Consider the following 18045-nt stretch of genomic DNA (forward strand, 5'->3'; position numbering starts at 1 on the left):
GTGCTCTCCTTGCCTTTCCCTGTGGGGGAGAATATTTCCCACAAGTAATGGATGACGCCGTGGACCGGACACACCGTTGGAGAAAGTAATTTATCAGGTAAGCATAAATTCTGTTTTTCATATAAGCAGGAAGGCAATCTTTTGGTTTCATTGTGCAAATCAGTTTGATATCAAATATGACAGGGTTGTCATATTTACCTTCATTTACTGTCATAACATGTTTAAAACATTATACTACATGAAACCCATGTCCCTTTATTGACCTTATCAGTTTTTGTGCAGAGGCACTGTTCTGTATCATGCCCTCTGCTGACAGTTTGAGCCATAATGGTCTGTTCCTGTATACTACAAAGGCTTTATGAGGGGGCCTGGAATTTCAAAGGAAACACAAAGAAACATAAGAAACAGTTCTTTTTGAAAAAACAAATGATTTTTAGCTCACAGGGTAAAGAGAATTAACCCCTTGGCAGCTAAATCATGAGGTATTCGTGACAATCCTATAATTTTTTTCTTTGTTCTCTTGCTATCTTTATTTGAAAAGCAAGAATGTAATCTTAGGAGCCAGCCCATTTTTGGTTCAGCACCTGGGTAGCGCTTGAAAAATTGATAATAGGAGTAAATTAGAAAGTTGCTTAAAATTGCATGCTCTATTTGAATCATGAAAGAAAATGTGGGTTTAGTATCCATTTAAAATTCATCAATCTAAATAAAATAACCTAATTTGTCTGTTTTGCTCAATGGTTTTATTCAATACTTTCTCCCTTGATTCTCTTTACAGACTCCTTCTATGACACATTTCACACTATGGCAGACATGATGTATTACTGCCAAGCCTTGGCTCTTTTGGAGATTATAAATCCCTTAATAGGATTGGTGAAAACAGGAGTTGTACCAGCTGTGATGCAGGTATTATGAGACTATCACTATCTTAATGTGGTTTGGGGAACAAGGTTAACAAATATTAGCCATAGGTTTATGACCTTTTAAAAAGAGTATTTCTGTGATATTCTGCATTTTCATGCTCATTTAACATTAAAAAAGTCTTCTAATGGGATAAAAATAACTTGTAAAAATATGAAAAAGTTGACTTAGCATGATTTCCGTAGCATCACCTTGCATTTAAAGGGCAATTTTATTTATAAAATGACATGCTCTAATTCCTTAGAGCATGTCATTTAAAGACTAGCGACCCTGTGCCTCTGTGTTAACCCCCATAAATGTATTAAACACATAGTTAAAGTACTGTTTGGGACCCGCAGAGCACTGCTAGTACAGAGTGGAAACTGCTGCTATTACCAAATAAGCAGAGCTAGTTGCTCGACCCTGCTGTGGATCAGTGGCTGTTTCTGTGTTATGTGAGTACCACTCAATACTTTAACACCTTAACGACCACCGGCATAACCTTATTAAACAAGCCCTCTTATCGGCAAGCCCACGCTATATTTGCATACCTCCAGAAGTGAGGCATGCAGTAGTAGCACAGTTTTACCGCTTCCGGCAAAACTGCTCTAGGAAACCCTTTAACGACCTTGCGGCATACAGGGTACCTCTGTCGTTAAGGGGTTAACACATAAAAGTGCAGGGTCAATAGTCCTTAAAATGACATTCTCTAACTAATTAGATCATGTCATTTTTCAAGTATAATGGCCTTTAAAGGGACATTTTCATACAAAAATTACAAGTTGTAATTTTTATTGCATGTCGTTTTTGCATTATTAACAGAAAGCTTGCTGTGTGTTTAACCCCCCCCCCAAAAAGAGGTTAAACACATAGTTTAAGTCCCACTGAGGAGCCACAAGTATTGTAGCTGCCCAGCAGCAAATCACTATGGAGCCAATTGGGAACTTCCAATCACCAGCCTCGTTTTGCTCAGAAGCTGGAAACAACTTTGGGATTTAACCTATGTGTAAATACATAGTTAGGGTCTGCAATAGAACAGGCCAGAAGTAAGTTACATTATTATATAGGACAATAAATTAAACAAGCTAACTGAGATGATGTGAAGGATGAACACTTAGAAACATGAAACCCATTTTTGTTTTCTTTCATGATTCAGATAGAACCTATTTTAAACAATTTTACAATTTGCTTATGTTTTCAAATTTGCCTTCTTCACCTGGTATCCTTTGTTGAAGGAGTAACAATGCATTACTGGGACCTAGCTAAACACATTGGGTGAGCCAATGACATGGAGCATATAATTATAGCTAGCTCCCAATAGTGCATTTCTGCTCCTAAACCTATCTAGGTGTGGTTTTTTTCTTTCAACAAAGGATACCAAGAGAACAAAACAAATTAGGTAACAGAAGTAAATTAGAAAGTTGTTACAAATTACATGTTCTGTCTAAGTCATTAATTGTGACATTACTGTCCCTTTTAACTCTCCATATGTTGCAATAAAAGTATTACATCAGTTAATGGGATATTAAACTCTAATGATGTATGAGCAAGGATTAGCTTTATAATAATATGTAGCTGTATTTTATTTATAATTAGCTGTTTAAATATTGAAGCTACAAGTGTAAAGGTTTAGTTTATTTAAAGTACTATTGGTTTATATAAAGTAATGGGTGCTACAATTTTGGCACCTAGGTTTTCCCCTTATCTGTCTCTTATACTGTGGAAAGTTATGGACAGATATAAAACAGTAAAATAGAGTGTGCAAACAATGCCACACAGCCATTGTTTGCACATTCTCTCTTATTGCTTGTTTTATATCTGTTCCTAATTGTCCTCAGCAAAAGATATAGGTAAGGAGAAAATCCAGGTTCCAACATGGAAGCATCAGTTTCTTTATAGAACCTCTGTGAAAACAAGGAATCAATCAATTTCCAAAGTTAAATTACAGGAAAACGATAAAATAAATGGAACTATGTTAAAAATGTGGAAGCTAAATCTGCAGCCTCTAAACTAATCTAACTGCTGGAAAGTTATGAATGATGATTTAAGTTACAGTAATCAAAAAATTAAAACTATTTTCTTTATTGACTTAACCCTTTCCCTGCTTTAACATAAAAGTTCAATCTTTCTAATGGCACAAAGTACATATAAACCACTAAGCCTGATATTGTTTACGTCTTTTTTTTAACTGCATTAATACTCCTCACAGCTGTAAACACATGGATTCTGTGACGTTCACATCTTTATTTAACGCATACACACAATGATTAGTTCTAGTCCAGCACAGTGACTTGTGATACTTTAATATAAGATCGATCATTTCTAGAATTAATGTCTGTAGTTTCTTTTATATTCTAGAACAGTGTTTTTCAACCACCAGGCCAGATTTTCATTATAGCTGAACTAGAGCACAGATGAAATAATCAGCTGATCAGTTACCATGGTTACTAACCTGCTCTCACCCATCAGCTGATTACTTCACCTATGCTCTAGTTCAGCTATAATGAAAATCTGGCCTGTTGGGCTACTTGAGGACCGCGGTTGAGAAACACTGATCTAGATGACTTAGATCTCTCTGCTCATTAACACTTGGCTTCCGATTTTTATTTACATTTTTTTTTATATTAAACACCTTTTATGTATCCACATTTCCATCTAAAGGGGAGGAGAGTCCACGGCTTCATTCATTACTGTTGGTAATTAAGAACCTGGCCACCAGGAGGAGGCAAAGACACCCCAGCCAAAGGCTTAAATACCTTACCCCGTTCCCTCATCCCCCAGTCATTCTTTGCCTTTCGTCACAGGAGGATGGCAGAGGAGTGCCGGAGTTTCGGAATAGTCTCTTATGGAGGGTAGTACTCTTCGCAGTGGGACTGGAGTTTTAAGTATTCCTGTCAGCCTCTCAGTGAGAGCCTGGGCAAGAGTTAGAGTCCGGAGTTGCAGGGAGAGTCTTTCTGCGAAATCATCCCGACTCATATTAACAGCTCCATAAGCAATCAACGTTGACTAGTTTCGCTGCCTGCTTTCTTCACTCAAGTCCATGTCAGGAGCGAGGCTACTAACCTGTCACACTTGAAGGGCTGTGTTCCTGTTCCACGGCGTAGATTCTGGTAAGATCATTTAATTTTTTATTAATAATAACATAGAAGACCGGGTCACATTGTGGCCCCTTTTTATCTTTACTGAATCAAGGGTTAATATTCCTGGAAGGGGGATTATTGAACAGGGTGGGTTTATACATGATATTGTTTGTGTCATTACTGCGTTATGTGCGAGATGAGGCTCTGGCAATGTGTGGAACTTTCAGGATACTTGCGGAAATTTTGCGCAGCCATTTTTTGGCACATTTTTTTTGGCAGTCCTGCCAGGCATTCCATGTGACTGGGTGTGCCTATCCTTCTCTGTTGATCTGTGGCGCAGGAGACGTAGCGGTTTCTGTAGTCCGGGTCCTAGGAGGAGGTGAGTGCCCCGGCCATTGGTGGTATAAAGGTGCCTTTTTTTATAAATAAAGTTAGTCTACCCAAACGCGCAAGCGATGGAGGATTCTGTTGCATTGGAGGGCTCTCCTTCCTTAAAGTCTCATTCCTGTGTTTATTGGGAGGAGGTTCTGGTAGATCAGCCTGCTCAACTATGTTCCACATGCCTTGATAAAGTTACAACATCTAAATGTAAACGGATGTCTAGTACTACTGAGCCGTCCACCTCTTAGGGTTCTTCGTCCCGGGAGGTGCATTCCCTACATTCATCTCCGATTGCATATGCGGTGCCCCGGGGTCCAACCGTTACTCCTTCGGGAGAGATTCGTTGGCCGTCAGACTTTGCGGACCAACTGGAATCTGCGGTTTCGAAAGTCATCCATGCCTTACCACGTTAAGTGCAAGCATAAGGTTTATCATAGTGGCCAGGCCCAGGGTTTGTCCATGCCGATGGCTAATCCAGAGGCTCTATACAATGATGAGGCCCACTCCGACTCTTCGGAGGAGGCCCCTTCTGGGTCGGAGTTCGTGTCATCTAAACTTCCAGTGGCGGAGGAGCCTGGTTATAGGTTTAGGATGGAGAATTTGCGCTTTCTGCTACAGCAGGTGCTTGCTACTCTGGAGATTCTGGAACCTAAGATACCGGAGGAAACTGCGATTCCTAAGCTTGACAAGGTATACGAGGACAGGGTAGTGCCTCAGTCTTTCCTGCTTCCCGTTAAGATGGCAAATATTATTAAGAATGAATGGGAGCGATTAGGGTCGTCCTTTTCCCCTTTTTCGTCTTTTAAAAAACTGTTCCCCGTTCCGGAATCTCAGCTTGAGCTGTGGGGGACCATCCCTAAGGTGGATGGGGCCATTTCTATGCTCACGAAGCGGACGACTATTCCCCTCGAGGATAGTTTGTCGTTTAAGGAGTCCATGGATAAAAAGTTGGGAAACATGTTGAGAAAGATGTTTCAGCACACAGGGTTTGTTTTTCAGCCAGCAGCGGCCGTTGCGGCGGTCACTGGAGCTGCAACATATTGTTGTGAATCCCTGTGGGAAATGGTCAAGGGAGAGACATCTATCGACGAGATACAAGAGAAGATTTAAGGCGCTGAAGGTAGCTAAAATCTTGGTCTGCGGACATGACCTCTAAAGCTCCTGTTCGGTCCAGGATTGGATTTGATTATATCCACGGGTATGGGAGGCAAGGGAGCTTTCCTACCACAGGATAAGAAGGCTAAGCCTAAGGGATCTACTTTTCGTCCCTTTCGTGCGGACAAGGCCCATCGCCAGCAACCCTCCGTGAAAGCGGACCAGTCCAAGGGATCTTGGAAGCCGGCCCAGTCTTGGAATAAGTCCAAGCAGAGCAAGAAGCCCGCCGAGACGAAATCGGCATGAAGGGGCGGCCCCTAACCGGTCTCCGGATCACGTAGGGGGCAGATTATCTCTATTCTCAGACACATGGTTGCAGGTCGTTCAGGACCCTTGGGTGCTAGAAGTTGTTGTCTCCCAGGGTTACAGGATAGGGTTCAGATCACATACGCCCGAGGAGAGATCCCTGTTTGGGGTGCCAGGAATGGCACAAGCAAAGTGGTCCAGGGAGGAGTCTCTCCTTCCGATCAACATCCTAGAACTACGAGCAATCTTCAATGCTCTGAAGCCTTAGCCTTCTCTGGGGTCGGTCAGTTTCATTAGATTCCAGATCAACAACATTACCTTGGTGGCTTATATCAACCATCAGAGGGGTACAAGGAGTTCCCTTGCGATGAGGGAGGTGTCTTGGATTCTGGAGTGGGCGGAGTCCCACAAATGCTCACTCTCAGCAAATTCACATTCCAGGTGTGGATAACTCGGAAGTGGACTTTCTCAGCAGACAGTCCTTCCACCCGGGGGAATGGTCTCTTCACCCCAAAGTGTTTGCGGAGATTTGTCACTGATGGGGAACGCCGGAGATAGATCTCATGGCGTCCAGACTCAATTGCAAACTACCTCGATACGGGTCGAGGTCCAGGGATCCCCAGGCAGAGCTGATAGATGCCTTAGTGGTTCCTTGGGGATTCAGCCTAGCTTACATTTTTCCTCCATTACCACTTCTACCTCGCATAGTGGCATGCATCAAACAGGAGCAGGCCTCGGCCATTCTGATTGCTCCTTTGTGACCGCAGAGGACGTGGTTTGTGGATCTGGTGGGAATGTTATCCTCTCCGCCATGGAGGTTACCCTGTCGCAGGGATCTGCTGTCACAGGGCCTCTTTCAGCATCAAAATCTAGATTTTCTGAGGCTGACTGCGTGGAGATTGAACGCCTAGTCTTAGCCAAGAGAGGCTTTTCTGAAAGTGTGATTGATCCTCTAATTCAGGCAAGGTAGCCAGTCACTCGTCACATCTACCATAAGGTGTGGAGGACTTGTCTTGGTGTGAGAAGCATGGATATCCTTGGCATAAGGTGAAGGTAGCCAGGATTCTGTCCTTTCTCCAGGATGGTTTGGAGAAGGGTTTTGCTGCTAGTTCCTTTTTAAAGGGACAGATTTCGGCATTATCAGTCTTGTTGCATAGGAGACTCGCTGAGCTCCCTGACATCCAAACTTTTGTTCAGGCTCTGTCTAGAATCAGACCTGTCTTTAGGCAGTCGGCTCCGCATTGGAGCTTAAACTTAGTCCTTAAGGTTTTGCAGAGGGTTCCGTTTGAACCTATGCATTCCAGAGACATTTAAGATTCTGTCCTGAAAGGTTCTCTTTCTGTTGGCTATTGCATCGGCACGCAGAGCGCTAGCTGCCTTGCAATGTGACCCTTCTTATCTGGTGTTTCATGCGGATAAGGCTGTACTGCACACTGGGTTGGGGTTTCGCCCCAAGGTGGTGTCCAACCGTAACATCAATCAGGAAATGTTCCTTCTTTGTGTCCTAACCCTTCTTCTTCGAAGGAGAGGTTACTTCATAACCTGGATGTGGTTCGTGCCTTGAAGTTTTATCTTCAGGCTACCAAGGATTTCAGATAGTCTACATCTCTTTTTTGTGTGTGGTGTATTCTGGGAAGCACAAGGGGCAAAGGGCCTCTGCTACTTCTCTGTCTTTTTGGTTGAGGAGTATGATTCGCTTCGCTTATGAGACAGCAGGACATAAGCCTCCTCAGAGGATCATGGCTCATTCAACTAGAGCTGTGGCTTCGCCTTGGGCCTTCAAGAATGAGGCCTCCTATGGAGCAAATTTGTAAGGCGGCTACTTGGTCCTCCTTACACACTCTTACAAAGTTTTACAAGTTTGACGTTTTTGCTTCTGTGGAAGCTGTTTTGGGGAGAGAGGTTTTGCAGGCTGTGGTGCCCTCTGATTAGGGTCCGCCTTTTTACCCTCCCGGTTTCATTCAGTGTCCTCTAGAGCTTGGGAATATGTTCCCAACAGTAATGAATAAAGCCATGGACTCTCCTCCCCTTTAGATGAAAAACATAAATTATGCTTACCTGATAATTTAATTTCTATTGAGGGGAGGAGAGTCCACGGCTCCCGCCCGTATCTCCGATGGGCGGACCTAAGTTTAATACTCTTCTGGCACCATTTATACCCTGATATTTCTCCTACTGTTCCTGGTTCCCTCGGCAGAATGACTGGAGGATGAGGGAAGTGGGAGAGGTATTCAAGCCTTTGGCTGGGGTGTCTTTGCCTCCTCCTGGTGGCCAGGTTCTTAATTCCCAACAGTAATCAATGAAGCCGTGGACTCTCCTTGCCTCGATGGAAATTAAATTATCAGGTAAGCATAATTTATGGGGTTTTTTTCATTAGCCTGTTGTAACTCTTCTTCTGAGATGCCATTTCATGATTACCTCAATTTCCCAACGTTACACACTACAACTCCTTATTTTACCATTTCCTTAGTGCAGGAATCCTAGCACTATGTGGTCAAGCAAAATATATAGCACATACACAGTTCCCTTTTATTTCTTTTCAGGTCCTGGGCAGAAATTTCATCTTATTTATCATCCTTGGAAACCTGGAGGAGATGCAGACAAAGGGTGTGGTCTTCTTCATATTCTACCTGTGGAGCACAATTGAGGTCTTCAGGTGAGGGTTACTTCTACTTTGCCTATACTGGCTCCAGTTACCACACCTGCTTAAAGGGACAGTATACACTCATTTTCATATAACTGCATGTAATAGACACTACTATAAAGAATAATATGCACAGATACTGATATAAAAATCCAGTATAAAACTGTTTAAAAACTTACTTAGAAGCTGTCAGTTTGGCTCTGTTGAAAAGGTAGCTGGAAAGCCCACTGCAAGTGACAAATAAGACACTCCCCCCCCCTCCCCCTTCTTTTGCATATGAAAAGACCCTTTACACAAACAGGAGCAAGCTGGAGTAGGTAGCTGACGGTATTCACATAAAACTTTGGGGCTTGGTTAGGAGTCTGAAAATCAGAGCAATGTTATTTAAAAATAAGCAAAACTATACATTTAAAAAAAAAACTTTATGGGCTATATAAATAGATTATCTACAAAACATTTATGCAAAGAAAAAATAAGTGTATAATGTCCCTTTAACCTCTTTTAATGCAGATGTGAGAATCCTATTTTTTTTTTCTGTTTGAGGACAATAAAAGGTGTATCTCTAAATAGAAAATGTAATGCATTTAAAAATACAATCTAGAGACCCCTTATACAGTTTATTTTCTAGTAGACAAGTCCCTCTCTCTCAAAGATATGATTTTTGTCTGTATAGTCAGGTGACCACTGTGGTGACAGTAGACACCTTGCAATAAACAATGGAGCCTCTATTTATTTTATAACCCCCAAAAGCCTGTATGGGCCCCTATTTCTCTTGTGGTTACCCTTGATCACAATTTAGTGATCGCAGTAACAGCAGTGGTCTCTGGGCCATTTTTCAATATTATTTACTAAAATCTAAGCAACACTTTTTTTCTTTGTTTTAAATATATTTATATTTTTGCAACCTCTCATGTCATGTCAATTATAAATATAATAATGGTATAGTGTGAATCATTTGGGCCTGCCGAAAAAACACTTTATAATTTGTGTGGATAACATACAATAGTGTTTAAATGTAGATAGGATACAAAGCTCAAAATTGGCTCAGCACTGGGGTGAAAAAAAGCTTAGCAGAGAAATGGTTAAATGTAAAACCTTTATCAATAGGGGTGGGCATGGCCGTGCAGCAATTCCAAAAGGATGCACTTCCACAGGCTCTAACGTACAATCCTCTGATTATAAGCGTTAAACTAAAGCATCAATACCAGAATTATCTATTCTATTATCAATGCACAGCTTGTTGATCTAATAATACCTTTATTTGCTTTGTATGACTTGGGAGTCCTGGTTTGCAGGATAAAGGCCTTAGTGGTGACTTACTCCATGGTTACTCAGTTACTGAACATCACAGCACTTAGACTTTCTCTGTAAAATTTGCAAATTTAAGGATCATTGGCTCAATAACATTAGACCCACTACTGATTATATTAGAGATGGCATCAGCGTGGGGAGAGAGCCTAGTAGAACGCATTGACCAGTACTACATGAAAATAGAAAACCTCCTGTAATCCCTGCTTGTCAGAGCACCGCTGGATTACATTGCAGAACACATAATATTTGATATTATCCCAGGGCCTTTTGCACAAAGCCCTTACCTAATATTGATTCCACAGCAGGCATGGTATTACACCGGGTAAAGCATTGAGAACTGCAATGACAGAATATCTCCTTCGCTATACCAAGAGAACCACAGTACAACAAGACATATCCTAACCCTCGGAATTACACAACTGATCATGTCAATACACCTATATACTGGTACACATATGCTCCCTTCTGACCAGAGGTATTTGGGTCATGCATCCACCGGACCATTGGGATACTCACAAAGGGTAAGCCTGAACCCGACAAAGATTATACCTCAACACGCATATGAAAGGGACTCTCGGATCTCTGCAAAGGTCTGGATTACACATTTGTCAGTCACGAAAATAGTTACAGATCAAGACTTATATATTCTTTAAGACTACTGACCCATACATTGTTTGTTCCGTCATGATCTCTGCAGCTTCTAAAACCATTCTTCACTAATACAAAACCAAGACCTTCCATTTCTTTAGTATGGTCTATTTACTATCTTCATGGACACCCCTGAGCACAAACCAGAAACTTATTTTATTATTGTTCTCACCCAGAAATGTTCATTGTGTATATGCCCTATTTCTGTTATGATGGGAATTGCTCTTGCAACCAGTGTGGGTTTAATTTGAACTCACTGATTCTTACTTTCTGCAGCATATGTTATCATTTACATTTATGTTCCAGAAAGCAAACTAAATAGGTTCTCTAGTTGTCTGTTTATGGTTATATTTTCTTGCAAAACAAACTCTTAATAGACTTTTATAAATATTTTTTATATCTGCAGTAATAGCCACTCCTCTGTATTAATGTACAAAAATACTTAAAGGGACATTAAACACTAAATAAATCATTGCTTGAATGATGAATTCAGAACACAGATTAGCCTGAGAATAATTTGTATGTGTATTTTTTAAAAATGTATTGGTTGTTAAATATTTAAAAAATAAAGGTAAAGTTAATGTCCATAAAGCAGTGGGTGCTGCCACTTCCATATTGTAACTTAGGTTACCTTCTCCTAGTTTATCTACAAACAACCCTTTGGGCACTAGATCGCTATAAGGACATAGCAGATAAAGCAATGACGCATATTATTCAAATATATATTTGTGAAATGTGTCAAATCTCCGTTTGGCTGTACTAAAGCAAACAACGCTTGCAGAATGGGATCGCTGTCTGGAGGGCGTGCCTAGCATCATAGGGACGCCCCTCTGACCCGATCGCATGCACAATTGCAGGATTTCAATTTGTTTACATCGGAACGTTGTTGCCCATTTCTCAGTTGTTCCGATTGTAGACATATTAACCGGTCATCAAAGTGTTAATCAAAAATTATGAAGTGTAGGCCACACCCCTTTCGGCCTGCCATTTCAAATATCTAAGGATTCTTCACCTTTTCCAGAAAGTTATACTTGCACAGTGCTGTTTTTATGCCATTTCTGACTTTTACATTTGCATTCACTACACCACTTTTAATAATATAGCTTCACAGTAGTAATCTTGAATACAGACTAGCATAAGCCTAGCCTTAAACAATCCCTATATTTTATATTGCCACATAGGACCCAAGAGAGGTCTCTTGATGAATACAGGGAAAAATGAGGACAGTCCTAGAGTGTGTTTTAATTTTGCCATTCAGGCTCTTTGCAATTCTGTTGTAAGTTTTTATTCTTTCATACCTGTCTGACATGATTTTTTTTTTTTTTTTTTTTCATGTCTGTCCTCAAAAAACTGAAGTAGCAATCCTCAAAAAAGACACCTAGCATAGCACACTAACATTCAATGTGCTGAGGATAAGAGCTGTACTCACATATTACATAGGCATTATTGCTCTGAGACCTTTTATGAATATACCACAAAGGATAACAAAAAACTTGTATAAAAAAACTGGTGTTTTATGTAAATGAGTTATGTTTCCCTTATCCTTTAGCTCTCCAGAAGATATATCTGTACCCTGCTGTTTTCTGGAAGTTGTTTGAACTTTATGCCATCCCTAGGTACCCGTTCTACATGCTGGCATGCATAGACACTGAGTGGAAGCTGCTCACCTGGATTAGATACACAATCTGGATCCCACTCTACCCGCTTGGAGCATTGTCAGAAGGTAGTGCATGAATGAGTTTGTCTTGTGAACAACGTTGGTCTCACAAACCTTTGTTGGCTTTAAGAGGATGTATAGCTCAACTACTTGGCTTTATTGCATGGCTTGTAATATGATCTGCTTCTCCCTTCTATCTGTTAGTATCTTGGCTTTGGCAGCATCCATAGAAAAACATTTGGGGGGGGGGGTTGTGTTTTTTTTATTTTTGACCACACAGCTTTATAGAGACATGAACATTCTTAACTACTGCATATTTGTAGTCCTTGGCGTAGTATGCAAAACTGTTATAATTTTTAGTGCATGTTTATTTTCCTTCTTAATATGAGGAGAGTCCACGGCATCATTTCTTACTATTGGGAAATGCTGAACCTGGCTACCAGGATGAAGCAAAGACACCCCAGCCAAAGGCTTAAATACTCCCCCCACTTCCCTCCTATCCCAGTCATTCTTTGCCTTTCGTCACAGGAGGTTGGCAGAGAAGTGTTAGAAGATTTAGAGTGGTTCCTTATGGAGGGTATCTGCCCTTCGAAACAGGACTGGAGTTTTAAGTAGTCTTGTCAGCCTCTCAGTGAGAGCATTGACGAATGTTGGAGTCTGGAGATGCAGGGAGAGTCTTTCTTTCTGCTAATGCATCCAGACTCATATTAACAGCTCCTAAGCAATCAGTGTTGACGAGTTTCACTGCCTGCTTCCATCACTCAAGTCCATGTCAGGAGCGATACTACAAGACTGTCAAACTTGAGAGGCTGTGTTTCTGTTCCGCGGCATAGATTCCGGTAAGATAGTTTCATTTTTTTATATACATATGATAACGCAAGAAGACAGGGTCACAGTGTGGCTCCTTTTATCTGTATGGAATCAAGGGTTAATATCCGGAGGGGGATTATTGAACAGTGGGGATTAATGACATAAGTTTTATTTGATTATGCTGCGACATGTGTGAGATGAGGCTCAGGCAGATGTTGGAACATACAGGGTTTTTCACTTTCATTTTTGGGAGCTGCGCAGCCTAAAAGGCTTGGCGTGCTTTTTTACTAGTATAGCAGGAGCATTGCGCACCATGTGACCGGGTGTAGTCACACTTATTTCCCCTTTCCTGACAGTGCAGTTTACCGGAGAAGAAGTGGTTTCTCTGTTTGGCCTGGTTCATAGGAGATGGTGAGTGCCCCAGCCATTGGGGGTATAAAGGTGCCATTTTTTTCTTAGTAATGTATAGCCTGCTTTGTTAGCGCAAGCTATGGAGGATTCTGATGCGTTAGAGGGTACTCCCTCTTTACCTTGGTCTAATACCTGTCTATATTGTGAGGAGGCCACGGTATACCCACCTGCTCAATTATGTTCCACATGCCTTGATAAAGTAATCATGTCAAAGAAAGTTAATATGTTTACCACTGAGCCGTCCACCTCTGAGGATTCTCCATCCTGTGAGATGCGCACCCTACAGTCATCTCCTAATACACATGAAGCTTCCCGTAGCACTCCTAATCCTCCATCTGGAGAGGCCCTTTTACCGCCAGACTTTAGTGAGCAGTTACAAACGGCAGTGTCTGCGGCCTTCAGTGCTTTACCTAGCCCTGCTAAGCGCAATCGAAAGGTCAAATATTGCTATCCTTCCCAGGGGTCGTCTACTACAGTGTTTTTCAACCAGTGTGCCGTGGCACACTAGTGTGCCGTGAGAGATCCTCAGGTGTGCCGCGGCAGACTGACAACAGTGCGGGAGTGTCCCTCTTTCAAATTTTGAAATATTGGGAGGTATGTGACAGGCTCATCAGGCATAATTTACAACCATGACATTGACATTCATTCACAGACAATCATTAAGATTGTTGGTGAATGAATGTCAATATGTCATGTATAGTTTGTAGGAGGCATGACAGCACAGTACAGTGTGTGTATGTGTGTGTGTATGTATATATATATATATATATATATATATATATATATATATATATATATATCTCCTGTATTAGGCTACAATGTGTGATTTTGTAAAATTTTGGGATGGTGGTGTGCCACAGGATTTCTTTAATGTAAAAAAGTGTGCCACGGCAAAAAAAAGGTTGCATATCACTGGTCTACTAGCTTATAGGATTTATCCGATACGAGATTATCTGATGATGAAGGCGCCTCTGATACTTCAGAGGGTGCTCTTTCTGGGTCAGAATCTGCTGCCTCTAAGCCTTCAGCTGCGGAGGAACCAGACTTTAGATTTAGGATTGAGCATTTACGCTTTCTGCTGAAGGAAGTTTTGGCTTTGTTAGAGGTTCCAGAGATCAAATTGCCTGAGGAACCTTTGATTCCTAAATTAGATAAGGTCTACGAGGACAGGGTTGTACCACTAACTTTCCCGGTTCCTGTAAAGATGGTGAACATTATTAAGAATGAATGAGAAATAATTGGTTCTTCATTTTCCTCTTCCTTTAAAAAATTGTTTCCTGGACTCTCAATTGGAGTTGTGGGGTTCTATCCCCAAGGAGGATGGCGCTATCTCCACGCTTGCTAAACACACTACTATCCCGCTTGAGGATAGTTCTTAGTTTAAAGAGCCCATGGATAAGAAGATAGAAACTCTAAGAAAGATGTTTCAACATAAGGGTCATTTGTTTCAACCGGTAGCGGCTACCTACTGGTGCGACTCCTTATCAGAGTTGATAGAATTCAGACCTTAAGGGTGGCTAATTTATTTTATTTGTGATGCAAATATGCAAATTATTCGCCTGAATGCCAAGGCTTCAGCTTTTTCTGTTCAAGCCCGTAGGGCACTCTGGCTGAAGTCCTGGTCTGCGGACATGACTTCTTTCCCTCTTATTTAAGGGAAAGATTCTATTTGGTCCAGGCCTGGACTCTATTATCTCCACAGTTACTGGAGGCAAAGGTGCCAGGGGCAGATTCCTCCTCTCAAACCTGTCTTCAAGGCCAGGAAAGAGAGAAGCCTTTCTGGGGTGCGTGAGGGATCTCTCTTCCCTAGGAGTCATTGTCCCGGTACCTCTTGCAGAAAGAGGTCTGGGGTACTATTCCAACCCTTTTGTGGTCCCAAAGAAAGAGGGAACTTTCTGCCCGATTCTGGACCTAAAGTGCTTAAACACATTCCTATCTGTCCCCTCGTTCAAAATGGAAACGATAAGGTCCATCCTTCCCTTAGTTCAGGAAGGACAGTTCATGACCACTATAGATCTGATGGATGCTTACCTTCTCGTTCCAATACAGAAGAAACATTTCAAGTTCCTAAGGTTTGCATTCCTGGACCAACACTTCCAGTTTATTGCACTTCCGTTTGGTCTAGCTACTGCTCCAAGAGTTTTTACAAAGGTTCTAGGGGCTCTGCTTGCAGTGGCCAGAACCAGAGGTATAGCAGTAGCGCCATACTTGGACGATATTCTGGTTCAAGCACCATCCTGTTGTCTGGCAGAAGACCATTCAAGATCTCTTCTGTTCTTTGATCTCATGGGTGGAAGATAAACTTAGAAAAGAGTTCGCTTATTCCCAGTACCAGGGTGGAATTCCTGGGTACTATAATATCCTCCATATCTATGAGGATATTCCTTACAGACCAGAGACGTTACAAGCTAACTTCCGCTTGTCTGGCCCTCCAGACCTCCTTCAGGCCCTCTGTGGCTCGTTATATGGAGATGATTGGTCTCATGGTGTCCAGCATGGACATCATTCCCTTTGCCAGAATCCATCTCAGACCACTTCGGCTGTGCATGCTGAGACAGTGGAACGACGATCATTCGGATCTGTCTCAACAGATTTCTCTGGACAACCGGTCGAGGGGATCGCTGTCCTGGTGGCTCTGTCAAGATTACCTGTCCCAAGGGACATCCTTCTTAAGACCATCCTGGGAGATTTTGACTACGAACGCAAGTCTATCAGGATGGGGAGCTGTTTTGGGTGCCAGGATGGTACAGGGCTTGTAGACTTGATAGGAATTCCTCCTCCCGATCAACATTTTGGAACTTCGAGCGATCTTCAATGCTCTGAAGGCTTGGCCTCTTCTGGGTTCGTCCCAGTTTATCAGATTCCAATTAGACAACATAACCTTGGTGGCTTACATCAACTATCAGGGGGAACGAGGAGCTCCCTAGCAATGAGGGAAGTATCTCGGATTCTGGAGTGGGCGGAGGCCCACAACTGCTCGCTGTCAGCAATCCACATTCCGGGTGTGGACAACTGGGAAGTGGATTTCCTCAGCAGACAATCCTTTCATCTGGGGGAATGGTCTCTCCATCCCAAGGTGTATGGTCTCTCCATCCCAAGGTGTTTGCAGAGATTTGCAACAGGCGGGGGACGCCGTAGATAGATCTCATGGCGTCCAGGCTCAATTCCAAGCTACCCAGATATGGGTTGCGGTCCAGGGATCCTCAGGCGAAGCTAATAAATGCATTAGCAGTGCCTTGGAGGTTCAATCTAATTTACATTTTTCCGCCGTTACCACTTCTTCCCCGTGTAGTGGCCCGCATCAAGCAGGAGCAGGCATCAGTGATACTGATTGCTCCATCCAAGCCGCAAAGGATGTGGTTTGCGGACCTGGTGGGGATGTCCTCATCTCCTCCGTGGAAGCTTGTTGCAGGGATCTGCTGGAACAGGGTCCTTTTATTCATCAAAATCTAGATTTCTCCAACATAGGTGTGTCCGGTCCACGGCGTCATCCTTACTTGTGGGATATTCTCTTCCCCAACAGGAAATGGCAAAGAGCCCAGCAAAGCTGGTCACATGATCCCTCCTAGGCTCCGCCTACCCCAGTCATTCTCTTTGCCGTTGTACAGGCAACATCTCCACGGAGATGGCTTAGAGTTTTTTAGTGTTTAACTGTAGTTTTTATTATTCAATCAAGAGTTTGTTATTTTAAAATAGTGCTGGTATGTACTATTTACTCAGAAACAGAAAAGAGATGAAGATTTCTGTTTGTATGAGGAAAATGATTTTAGCACCGTAACTAAAATCCATGGCTGTTCCACACAGGACTGTTGAGAGCAATTAACTTCAGTTGGGGGAACAGTGTGCAGTCTCTTACTGCTTGAGGTATGACACATTCTAACAAGACGATGTAATGCTGGAAGCTGTCATTTTCCCTATGGGATCCGGTAAGCCATGTTTATTAAGATAGTAAATAAGGGCTTCACAAGGGCTTATTAAGACTGTAGACTTTTTCTGGGCTAAATCGATTCATTATTAACACATATTTAGCCTTGAGGAATCATTTATTCTGGGTATTTTGATATGATTATATCGGCAGGCACTGTTTTAGACACCTTATTCTTTAGGGGCTTTCCCTAATCATAGTCAGAGCCTCATTTTCGCGCCGGTATGGCGCACTTGTTTTTGAGGACAGGATGGCATGCAGCTGCATGTGTGTGGAGCTCTGATACATAGAAAAGTCTTTCTGAAGGCATCATTTGGTATCGTATTCCCCTTTGGGCTTGGTTGGGTCTCAGCAAAGCAGATTCCAGGGACTGTAAAGGGGTTAAATATAAAAACGGCTCCGGTTCCGTTATTTTAAGGGTTAAAGCTTCCAAATTTGGTGTGCAATACTTTTAAGGCTTTAAGACACTGTGGTGAACAATTCCTTCATACTTTTTCGCAATTGCAGTAATAAAGTGTGTTTAGTTTAAAATTTAAAGTGACAGTAACGGTTTTATTTTAAAACGTTTTTTATGCCTGTTTAACATGTCTGAACTACCAGATAGATTGTGTTCTGACTGTGGGGAAACCAAGGTTCCTTCTCATTTAACTATATGTATTTTATGTCATAAAAAAAAAAAAAATTTAGTAAAAATGATGCCCAGATGATTCCTCAAGTGAGGGGAGTAAGCATGGTACTGCATCATCCCCTCCTTCGTCTACACCAGTCTTGCCCATACAGGAGGCCCCTAGTACATCTAGTGCGCCAATACTCCTTACTATGCAACATTTAACGGCTGTAATGGATAATTCTATCAAAAACATTTTAGCCAATATGC

At 42.1% G+C, this 18045-nt stretch overlaps 1 protein-coding gene across 1 annotated transcript in view; it reads left to right on the forward strand.

Annotated features, from left to right (window-relative positions):
• Positions 1 to 765: 765 nt before the first annotated feature.
• The window catches only part of LOC128644721 (very-long-chain (3R)-3-hydroxyacyl-CoA dehydratase 3-like), a gene marked incomplete at both ends in the record, with an annotated part of 30237 nt that continues 12957 nt past the window's right edge, over positions 766 to 18045 (forward strand). Inside the window, 3 exons of the mRNA XM_053697242.1 lie at positions 766 to 906; positions 8306 to 8418; positions 11982 to 12088. Of these exons, the coding sequence (XP_053553217.1) occupies positions 766 to 906; positions 8306 to 8418; positions 11982 to 12088 (361 nt within the window). The remainder of the gene's footprint in view (positions 907 to 8305; positions 8419 to 11981; positions 12089 to 18045) is intronic.

The sequence above is a fragment of the Bombina bombina genome, unplaced genomic scaffold (assembly GCF_027579735.1).
Source record: "Bombina bombina isolate aBomBom1 unplaced genomic scaffold, aBomBom1.pri scaffold_1267, whole genome shotgun sequence".
Taxonomy (NCBI): Eukaryota; Metazoa; Chordata; class Amphibia; order Anura; family Bombinatoridae; genus Bombina; species Bombina bombina.